The 11,220-nt window shown below is 43.8% G+C and overlaps 1 protein-coding gene across 4 annotated transcripts; it reads left to right on the plus strand.

Moving 5' to 3' along the window:
* The first annotated feature begins 817 nt into the window (after positions 1 to 817).
* Positions 818 to 6,169, plus strand: LOC125546155 (CRM-domain containing factor CFM9, mitochondrial). Of its 4 annotated transcripts, none has more exons than XM_048710318.1 (7): positions 818 to 1,208; positions 1,793 to 2,034; positions 3,032 to 3,193; positions 3,560 to 3,890; positions 4,305 to 4,706; positions 5,189 to 5,557; positions 5,657 to 6,169. In XM_048710318.1, exons 2-6 carry the CDS (start codon positions 1,994 to 1,996, stop codon positions 5,555 to 5,557), a joined length of 1,305 nt encoding a protein of 434 aa, XP_048566275.1. In that variant the 5' UTR covers positions 818 to 1,208; positions 1,793 to 1,993; the 3' UTR covers positions 5,657 to 6,169. The 4 variants fall into 4 exon arrangements, with proteins under 4 accessions (XP_048566275.1, XP_048566276.1, XP_048566277.1 ...); XM_048710319.1 differs by having other exon boundaries at positions 5,661 to 6,169; XM_048710320.1 differs by having other exon boundaries at positions 3,569 to 3,890; positions 5,189 to 6,169.
* The last annotated feature ends 5,051 nt before the right edge of the window (positions 6,170 to 11,220 follow it).

Below are 11,220 nucleotides of genomic sequence, written 5' to 3' on the forward strand. Positions count from 1 at the left end.
CCCCGTCTGAATCTTCTAAAAGGTTCTTGGTAAGCTATTTGGACTTGCTCATAGGGCTAAAAACTGATCTATGTGATGATCCTACTAAAGGAAAATCGATTATCTCATACCGGCAAGAAGTAAGAACCATACAGCCAGGTCATGAGGCTAGATGGAGTTTGCCTCCGGATGGCTGGGTTAAAATAAATTCGGACGGGTCCTTTCATGATAGAGCAGCTGGAGCCGGTATGGTCTTGCAGGACGACAAAGGAGCAATCATTTTCTCTGCTTGCAGAGTGCTTTTCTCATGTCACGAAGTATTGGAAGCGGAGCTCAGTGCTTGTATGAAAGGACTCTCACTTTCAATCCAGATAAGTGAACTGCCAGTTGTTATAGAGATGGATTCCATGGTTGTCGTGAGCTGATTCAGTCACAAGATCTAGATAGATCGATTTACTATGCTATTGTTAAAGAGATTAGGCATTTGATGAGCCTCCGTAGAACTTGTATTACTCTTGTTAGCCGTTCTTAAAATAAGGTTAGTGATAGTCTAGCTAATTTTGCTAGGATGGAGGGTAGGACTATGACCTGGCTTGGTTCAGGACTTTCAGTTTTTCTAGACGTAGCTCTGGCAGATTGTAATGACTTTTCCTTGTGAGTAATACAAGATTACTACCCGTAAAAAAACACATCTTATATTTTGAAATAGTGTGATTATTTTTTGAAGAAACCTAAAAACATCAAACCTAAAAACAGAACGGTTCAATGTCGTTTCAAGAAGTCGTTTACGTGCGGGGGGTCAAATGGAAAATGAAAAAATGGCCTAGATTCGGCTGAATTGGGAGCAGTTCCTCTTTTTTTTTTCCCCACCTAGCATCCATATCGGGCACCGCCGCCACCCCTGCCCCGCGCGGCGCCGCCGCCCCTCCGCCGCCACCCCTGCCCGGCGCGGCGACGCCGCCCCTCGCCGCCAGGCGCGAGGCTCCAGGCCCGCCCCTCCCTCGCCGCTCCGCGGGGCCGCACCACCACACCACGCCGCGCCGCCACTCCCGCCTCCCGCCGTCCCGCGCCGCCTCTGCTGACGGCTGGGGAGAGGGGCCGCCGCCGCCGCCTGGTCCACGTCCAACCCGGACCAGCCTCCGTCGCCTCCTCCGCGCCAGTCCAGAGTCCAGACCGGGAGCAGCCGAGCAGGAGCCAGGAGGACCAGCTTACCGGGGCGTCCGACGCCGGTACGATCTGATCTGGTCCCTCTCTTCTCTTGTCTGTCTCCCAATTCGTTGATCCTACCATGAAGCATCAATATGTGAATTTGTGAAGTTTTCTGAAAATCTGAACCACTGAACTTGTGTTGCTTTTGTTGTCTTCATGCGATTAGAGAACTTGGATTGGCATTTGGTAATTGCTAATTAGAGAGATTGGGTTGGTAGTTTTTGATAAATAATTAGAGAGATTGGATTGGTGTTTGTTGATAAATAACTAGAGATTGAATTATGTGGCTGTCACTTGCTATTGCTAACTGCTGCTCCTATATTTCTAGTTGCTTGCTGGTTACTTTGTGAGTTGTTACAAAGTTTTGAGTCAGGAATTATCATTTATATGAAGTAGATATTATCATGTGGTTGCTGGTTACTCTGTCATGTTGTTACAAATTTTATTATCTATTGATTGGTGTATTTTTTGCTAAACATATATTTTTTATGGCTTAAAAAACTGGACATCGAACCGGTGAACCGGCATCCGACCTGTAAAACCGACAGCCTCACCGGTTTGATTACTGGTTTGGTATTTTAAACTATGCCCGCCCTACCTCCAGCTCAGGCCCGGCGGCTCACTCCCACACTACTTCTCCTCGCCGCGCCGCCCGGCAGCCGGTTTCTCCTGCTCCCCTATTGGTTTCCTCCCCTTCCGCAGCTCCTTGGCCAGCGCCAGCTCTTTCACTCTGCGCGCCGTCTCCTACCCGTCCTCTTCCGCGTGCACGGCCTCTTTTGCGAGGGCCGCCACTGGGATTGATAGGATGCTCCTCCACCACCTGCTGCTCCTCTGTCATGTGCGGCGGTAAGCGGCCTGAATTCGGTCTGCTAATTTAGGATTTTGTTATCACAGATCCTTGTGGGTTCTGCTTGCTGTCGCTTGTCCTACCTTCATTGGAGATTCCATGTTTTTTTGAGAAATTCAGTTTGTGTTTCTGCTAATCGAATTTCTGGACATCAGATACTTCTGAGTTTGGTAGAAATCAAAGTTTTCTCTGGATGCGATAAATCATGCATTAGTAGCTAACGAATATTGCTTGTGATGAAACTAGTCTATTTTTATCTATCTGTTAAGCTGAATGTTTGAGTTAAATGCATCTGTATATTATGTAAGTTACATGTTAACTCTGGACCTCTTGAAATTGTGCATCTGCATTGAGTATATTTATCACAACTCATGTGGAACAAACCGGGTAGAGGTAGTGTCAAGGTAAATGTGGATGCATCTTTCTGTGCTGAAACCATGTCGGGAGCTACGGGTGCTGTTGCTCGTGATGACAGAGGTGAATTGATTGCAGCGGCTACATGGTTCATCCTCATGTTTGCACTGCTAATTCTGCGAAGATACATGCGATCCAAAACGGTATTTGGCTTGTGCAAAGAATTGGCTGTAACTCGCTGATAATCTCGAATTTGATAGAATGCAGTTGAGGCTTTTAACCAACAGGAAGCTTGCTATGGCCCTGAAGTGGCTGCCATTATGGAGTGCAAGCAAATGGGTTCAGAGTTTGCAAAAAATCTTCTTGTGTTCATTGCTTCCGAGAATCAAACTCTGAGAAATGTAATGAATATATTTCCAGCCGTATGAATCAAATGAAGTTTTGGGGAAGTTCTATCCCAGACTTTATTTCTCATCTTATTGTAAATGACTTATCCATTATTTGTGGAATAAAGTCTATTTGCTGTCAATTTTTTTATCACAACTCATACGGATGGAAATATATTCATTACATTTTTTGCACTTCAACTGTGTAAGTGTGTTATTGAAGATAGTAAGAGATTGTTCTTCATTCTTCTTGCAGGCAAGTCTTGAATTTTTTTTATGATGCATTGTCAAAGAGTAATGGACAATTAATGGCAATCCGTCTTCTGTCGCGTCAAAATCTGAGGAAGCTGGCTGCTTCCTTCACACTCCTTAATCCATCCCAGAAGATACTGCTTTCACCTCCCCCTCCGGCTCACAGGTAGTGAAACTGTTTTGTTGATTCTCCTCTCTTTCAATCCTTAATTCTATGTTTTCTGCATACCACATGGCCAAAATTTATACCTCATTTGCTTGTTCATGAAGTGTCAGAATTTATCAGTTGCAGCTGATTCATGCAACCAAAATGTGTCTTAATTGTAATAGTTCTGTATGAAGTGTGGTTGCATTTTTCACATAGTAGTATCACTTGACATGATTTGTCAAATGTGGTCTATTTCGTCACTCAATTTTGTGTCTTAAGTGTAAACATAAGAAGTGTCTACCAAGTACGTAAGACATGGCTTATCGTTTTGATCATATTTTGTCCACAAGTTGAATTTAGTTTTCCTCATATTTTGCCTTCTAGTTATTGCAGATCTGATGCTATTTCCCCTAGCAAATGCTTAAGCCCCTTTTACCCGTTTATGTATTCACGGGGTGTTAGATGGGCTAGCTATGAATCAGTGAATCTGGTTTTGTCTGATGATGGGAAACCCAAGTTTGAGATTGAGGAGGTGGAGCCTTCCAAGAAGGGGAGGTTTTTGACAAAGAGGCGTTTGAAGCTTCAGAGGAAGCGGGAAAAGAGGAAAAGGAAGGAGGCCAATAAAAACGATCCACGTCGTATCAGACCCAAGGGGAAAAAAATAAAACAGAAATTTCCTACACCTGAAGCTCGTCTCAAATACAAGATCGAGAAGGTATCAACAAGTTAGTTTTATTTTCAACCTTATTTTCTTTTTTGTCCATTTGGTTTGCTTTGTTACTTCCTTGCTTTTTTCTATATTATGAATAGGACTTGCTAATTGCTACTCAATATTTAATCAGTCCTTTATTTCTATTCCACGAGTATTGTGCTTTCCTTATTACTTTTTTGGTAGCTATTTTTGTCATGATGCGGTTGGCTCATTTGGAAACTGTGACTGGCCATTTAATATTGTTGAAAATGACATAGTCTTCTACCAGGATTGGCCATCGTTTAGTATTTGCCGTTTAAAATTAGCTTGTTTGATGGAAACTTTCAATACCACCGAAGCAAATGGAAAATAAGATGCTTAATTTCTCATTTTGATTCGTGGAAGAGGATTTATTAATATGTGTTGTTTCTCTTCCAGTCCAAATTAAAAGAAGCTATGTTGGTTGAGAAGCTAAAGAGGTACGAGGTTGCGAAAGCTGAAGGCCCTGTCGCCAAACGAGATGATCTCGATGGTGAGGAAAGATTTTATTTAAAGAAAGTTTCACAGAAAAAGTCAAACTATGTCCCGATTGGAAGGCGAGGAGTATTTGGGGGTGTAATTCTGAACATGCATTTGCACTGGAAGAAACATGAGACTGTCAAGGTCATCTGTAAGCCCTGCAAACCAGGGCAAATCCAGGAGTATGCAAATGAGATAGCTCGGCTGAGTGGTGGTGTCCCTATTAATGTTATTGGAAATGACACCATAGTCTTCTACCGAGGAAAGGACTATGTTCAGCCAGAAGTCATGTCACCAATTGATACACTGTCAAAGAAAAAGGTAGGTAGGATTATTCTGTTTCCATTGGTTTGTCTCAAGTTGATGCTTGCTAATGGTTGCTAGTACGTAGCAACCAGAAACTGCAGAGAATTTCCCCTTTTGCTATTCTTTTGAACTTTCTGTTATTTTCTTTGTGGATGGCAATGTTTTGCTTATAATACTGAAGGAGTGCAGCTTCCAGAATTTATGTTTTAGAAAAAAAAGTATTGTAAGGAAAAAGAATAATCAACAAAGTGGTACAGTTTATATTTAATACACAACATTGTAAACTGTAAGATGCTCAACATTATACACTTTAGCATGGTTTGACAGTTAACATCACATCAGCGGCACACCAGCAGCCTGTTCCTAGTTCATATGTCCAAAACCACAGCTTAAGTTCAGTGGCAGTATTTGGTTCTGATCATTAGTCATCAGGCTGACTGTATATAAGTGCGCATCTTTTCAAATGGCCCCTGACACCTGTCTTCTTTTTATCCCAGGCACTTGAAAAATCAAAATATGAACAATCACTGGAGACAGTTCGGCGTTTCATCGCAATCTCTGAAAAGGAGCTCGAACTATACTATCGGCATGTTGCACTCTATGGAAAACCACAACCCCAGAATGCTGATCTGGTCCATGGTGGTGGTAGCCAGGCTTCTTCACCGGAAATGGAGGAATTGAATCATGGAAAGGACCAAGGACCTCATCTGGCTAGGAATGCTTTCTCTAATGTTGACATCATGGATACATCCGAATCTGATGAGGAATATGACTCTAGTAGTGAATCTGATGCCAATGATGTTGCGGCTGGAGATGCTGTAGACAGTTCTGAAGATACTGATGTTTCTGATCACAGGCTGTTCTAGGTGAGTGAGGTGCAGTTACCTCTTGTGGCACTCTTCATAACGTTGATTGCTTCAGAGTGAGCCACAATATTATGACATGGGCATTTATCTTCATTTAAGATAGATCTGACAGTTCTCAAGACGATGTTAGTGTGCTCAAATCACTATGGGTGCAAGTGGGGCGTGGCTGGCCCCTAAGCTGCTGTCCGGCCTTGCAAACCAAGCCAAATAAACGCCGCTGGACAGACCGCACTTGCTCAAGCGGGTTCAAGCTGCTCTGCCTGCTTTGTCCGGTGGGCATCCCACATATCCCGCAAGAAGAGTTGGCTGTCTCCCGATGGAAATCCACCAGTTCCATCTCCTCCTAGAGGCTACAACCGGCAGCAGTGCCACCACCTCTGTCGCCAGTGTCCCCTGCAGTGCATCATGTGGTGTTTGTCATCAGCATAGTAGCCAATTGTGCCAGCTGCCATAAGCAAAGTAAGAGAGCTTGGATTTTGACCATCCTTTTTCTGTAGGTCCTATAAATTTCATGTTCCAGAGTTACTTGCTAGTAAAGACCCAACATTGCCCTTTGCTAAGTTTAATCACAATTCAGTGCGATGGTGGTCAGCTCATGCACTTCACCTCTCACACACCGTTGGCAATCTCCCAGGGCGATGCTAATGATATCGAGTGGTGTTCCGCGCGTTGATGCAGTAATACTGCACCTCATTTTTTGTCTTCTGATTTTACTCTGTAGTACTTGCTCTTTAGTACTCCCCCCCTAAAAGAAATATAAGAGCTTTTAGATCACTAATTTAGTGATCTAAACACTCTTATATTTCTTTACAGATGGAGTAGCAGTGAACTCAATCTGCAATTACTCGACCTCCCAGGCTGATACTATTGAGTTCTTCATGCTGAAAGAACAGAGGACAGGCAGAGAGGCTTTGGTCCGAAGCAAGGCTCTGTCTGAAGCTTGTGTGTTGCTGAAGCTTCTTTGTTCACCGAAACTTTTACGCCTCATGTATCGCAGTACTAATGTCGCCGGCCTAATCGCATTCGTGCAAACACTTTAATTGCCTCCATACTTGCTTGAAGAGACCACTTTAGTTAGGTCAAAATATAACTTTACCATGGAAAACACCTCCCTGCTTTATGCACAGGAACTCATCCATGGCCTCCCATCTGCCACTAAATGCAGCTGATAAAATGTTGCCTCATGTTTCCAAAAGTGCCCTCAGCCCTCACGGTCAAAAAGGGTGCTTGTGGGGAGGGCTTGCAGTTGCAGATACGCAGCTGTCAAAAGGCCAAAGTGTACAATACCAGGGTGGCCTGCTGTATTATACTACTGTTTGCCCTTCTCACTTTTCGGCAGGCCATCATCTTCTAATCCACTCGGATTATTGTTTCATGTCAAGGCCTTAGTCTGGTTGTGATTGTGATGACGTGTGGACCCAAGCTCCGCCTCCGCAGTTAATAATAGTGCTGTGTAGCATCCATCAGATTTTCAAAATTGTAGTATATCCTGAAAATTTTTCTGCCACCACAGGTTTTAGCGTGTACTCCCGAGGGAGATTCAAATAAGTCCAAGATCTAGAATATATGTTGATCAGTTAACTTTTGGGGAAATGAAACATATTACTGCTATTTTCTTATGCTGACGGAGAGCACCTCAAACATACGTTTTGTTGTACCGAGAAAAAAGCCATTGTCGACGAAAAGTTTGGCGAGTTCAAAGTTGAAGCCTACAATTTGCATTGTCTGCATTATCAAAGTATGTACCTGTACAAGTGTACGCACGCAATTCTTCATAAAACAGAGTGTATCATCTAATCCACCAACTGCCTTGATATGTGTAAATGTAATGGTCGTCTATGTTGATGGAGAGTTGCTTAGTAACAAAAAGAATGAAACATCGACCTCAAAAGTCAACACGTGTATCACAAAAGTAGTGATGTTTTGTTTTTGTCTTAAACAAAATAAATTTGACAAGAATATATCCGTCCACTACTTTGCAAGGAGCAATGGCCAATGCCCCCCTAACCTAACATAAGGTGGGAGGGGAGGACCGCCATCGCCTACTCTAAAAACCAAAAAATGATACCAGGTAAAAAAATTATATAAAAGTAAGATAGGGAAGGGGGTAGGAATTAAGCCCCCAATCCCTTGGCTTCGCTATACCTCCTATCTTGTGAAATGATAGGAGTGAAATAGTATGGAAAATATAATTCAGACAACAATGAATTAGAAAAATAAGGAAATGAGATTATGCTTACCCACTCTAGGACGACGACCGGGTAAGAGAAGTAGGTTGCTGAAGTGGAAGGCAGCGTTCATTATTATGGAGGGGTTATTTCCTTATTGGGGGGTAGATTCAACGGGATGAAGAGCAAGGGAAATCTAGCGAAGAATGGGGTTCAGATTGTGCGATGGACTAGGATTTGAGTCACAATTTTGGTTTGTGTATTGAGGGGTGAGGGGGCTAATGCCCCCCTACCCTAACATAAGGTGGGAGAGGAGGACCAATGTATATGTGCTGAATATTATGTTTACGATTTGTGCTATAATTAGACTTATAATTAGCGGTGAGTTAGGTGTTTGAGTCAGACACGTGTAACCCGAGCCTATATATAAGGGCACCCTGTGTAGCCGAATAAAAAAAAAGTATGTACACTCATATAAGATCGCACACATGTCCTCGTACAAGTAGATAATTATACTCATACGTCTGAAAAAACGGCCAGCCCTCAGAACATGTATAATCAGTAATTCTAGGGGGTTGAGTAGTCTCCACAACATCTGGCTTGCAAGATCTGGGCACCCCCAAAGTGCCGGTTCTTCCTACGACTTCTGCTTCACGAACGGCTCTCCACGGCAGATCGTCTTCAGCGACATGGCGTTCCAAACAACTACTTCTGCGGGCTATGCGAACGCAACCTGGAGAGAGCGATGCACCTATTCAGCCACTGCCCCTTCACCAACACACGGCATGGTGCAAGATCGCTGACTCCTCAAGATGCGCTGCTCTAGTGCCTGGTGCATGGACTCACTAGGAAGAAACGGCTAAGCCGGCTGCCTGGGCGCGCATGCAGTTTGATATGCACCACGACTAATCGCAAGAAAACGGCCTCCATTGCGGTGGCGACCCTTTGGGCACTATGGAAGGAACGCTGCGGGCGGTAATCCAGCAGCTGGCACGCCCTGCCACTGCCCTTGTGAATGAGATCATGGACGAACTCTAACTCTGGATGATGGTAGGTGCACCGCACCTAAATCTGCGAGAGTAGTCCTTTTTCCAGGCCTTACCCCTTTTCTAAGTGTCATGCGTGTGTGCAAGCTAAGCAACCTTGTAAGCCTCACAAGCCTGCGAAGGAGAGACACCTGGCATCTCTAGAGCTCATACATTCAGATCTCTGTGAGATGAATGGTGTGTTGACTAAAGGTGGAAAGAAATACTTCATGACTCTAATTGATGATTCCACTAGATTCTGCTATGTGTATTTGTTAAATACTAAGGATGAGGCTCTACACTACTTTAAAGTCTATAAGGCTGAAGTTGAGAACCAACTTGAGAAGAAAATAAAACGAGTCCGGTCTGATCATGGTGGAGAGTACTTTTCTAATGAGTTCGATTTATTCTGTGCGGAACATGGTATTATTCATGAGAGGACGCCTCCCTACTCACCCCAGTCAAACGGGGTTGCCGAACGGAAAAACCGTACTCTAACTGATTTGGTTAACGCCATGTTAGATACATCGGGTTTATCCAAGGCATGGTGGGGGGAGGCTGTATTGACATCTTGTCATGTCCTGAATAAAGTTCCCACAAAGGATAATGAGACTACTCACTATGAGCAATGGGAAAAGAAAAGAACTACACTCTCTTACTTGCGCACTTGGGGCTGTTTGGCGAAAATCAATGTGCCGATAATCAAAAAGCGCAAGTTGGGACCAAAGACTGTGGACTATGTTTTTCTTGGCTATGCCAAGCATAGCGTTGGCTATAGATTTCTAGTGGTGAAATCTGAGGTACCTAACCAGAAGGTCGGTACAATTATAGAGTCTAGGAATGCTACATTCTTTGAGGATATTTTCCCTATGAGAGATGTGCAAAGCAATTTTAGACTGGAATCTGATGAGACTCCTGGACCTGCTATTCCGATGGAATATTATGAACATAAAAGTGATAAGAGTTCCACGGAGGATGACGAGGAAGCTCCTGTTAGGAGCAAGAGACAGAGGACTGTAAAGTCCTTTGGTGATGATTTCCTCGTGTACCTCATGGATGATGATACTCCCAGCTCCATTTCAGAAGCTTATGCATCACCGGATCCTGACTACTGGAAGGATGCGGTCCGTAGTGAGATGGATTCCATCTTGGCTAACGGGACATGGGAGATCACTGATCGTCCTTATGGTTGTCGATCATTAGGATGTAAGTGGGTGTTCAAAAGGAAGCTTAGGCCCGATGGTACTGTTGAGAAGTACAAGGCTAGGCTTGTGGCCAAGGATTATACACAGAAAGAAGAAGAGGATTTCTTTGACACTTATTCACCTGTGGCTAGACTGACAACCATTCGAGTGTTACTCGGTTTGGCTGCCTCGCATGGTCTTCTCGTTCATCAGATGGACGTTAAGACGGCTTTCCTTAACGGAGAGCTAGACGAGGAAATTTACATGCAACAGCCGGATGGCTTTGTAGTAAATGGTCAGGAATGAAAGGTGTGTAAGCTAGTAAAATCTTTGTATGGCCTGAAACAAGCGCCTAAATGGCATGAGAAGTTCAATACTACTCTGACACCTGCTGGCTTTGTTGTAAACGAAGCTGACAAATGTGTATACTATCGCTATGGTGGGGGCGAAGGAGTTATATTGTGTCTGTATGTCGATGACATACTGATATTTGGGACCCACCTCAAGGTCATTGAGGAGGTCAAGTCCTTTCTATCTCACAACTTTGAGATGAAGGACCTGGGTGTGGCTAATGTTATCCTGAACATCAAGCTACTGAGAAATTCTGAGGGTGGAATTACACTTTTTGCAATCCCACTATGTTGAGAAGATTTTGAGCCGTTTTGGATATTCGGACTGCAAACCTTCTGCAACACCATATGATCCTAGCGTGCAGATTCGAAAGTTCGAAGGCACGGCTGTAGATCAATTGAGATATTCTCAAGTGGTTGGTTCACTGATGTACCTAGCATGTGCTACTCGTCCTGACATCTCATTTGCTATGTGCAAACTAAGCCGGTTTGTTTCCAATCTGGGAGATGTGCATTGGCATGCTGTTGAGCGAGTGATGCACTATTTGCAAGGTACTGCGAACTATGGAATTCACTATTCTGGGTACCCGATGGTACTTGAGGGGTATAGTGATTCGAATTGGATATCTGATGCTGATGAGATGAAAGCCACAAGTGGACATGTCTTCACACTTGGTGGTGGTGCTGTTTCCTGGAAGTCTTGCAAGCAGACGATCTTAACCAGATCGACTATGGAAGCAGAACTCACAACATTAGACACATCATGCGTCGAAGCAGAATGGCTTCGAGAGGTTTTGATGGATTTGCCGGTGGTTGATAAACCAGTGCCGGCTGTCCTTATGAACTGTGGCAATCAAACAGTGATTGCCAAGGCTAAGAGTTCAAAGGACAACATGAAATCCACAAAGCACATAAGAAGAAGATTGAAATCTGTCA

This window comes from Triticum urartu, chromosome 3, assembly GCF_003073215.2.
Source record: "Triticum urartu cultivar G1812 chromosome 3, Tu2.1, whole genome shotgun sequence".
Taxonomy (NCBI): domain Eukaryota; kingdom Viridiplantae; phylum Streptophyta; class Magnoliopsida; order Poales; family Poaceae; genus Triticum; species Triticum urartu.

Coding starts and splice junctions, on each gene's coding strand:
- LOC125546155 (XM_048710318.1), top strand. CDS start 1,994: ATGCTCCTCCACCACCTGCTGCTCCTCTGTCATGTGCGGCG. Junction 3,194..3,559: donor CCTCCCCCTCCGGCTCACAG/GTAGTGAAACTG, acceptor TTTGCCTTCTAG/TTATTGCAGATCTGATGCTA. Junction 3,891..4,304: donor TCAAATACAAGATCGAGAAG/GTATCAACAAGT, acceptor TTTCTCTTCCAG/TCCAAATTAAAAGAAGCTAT.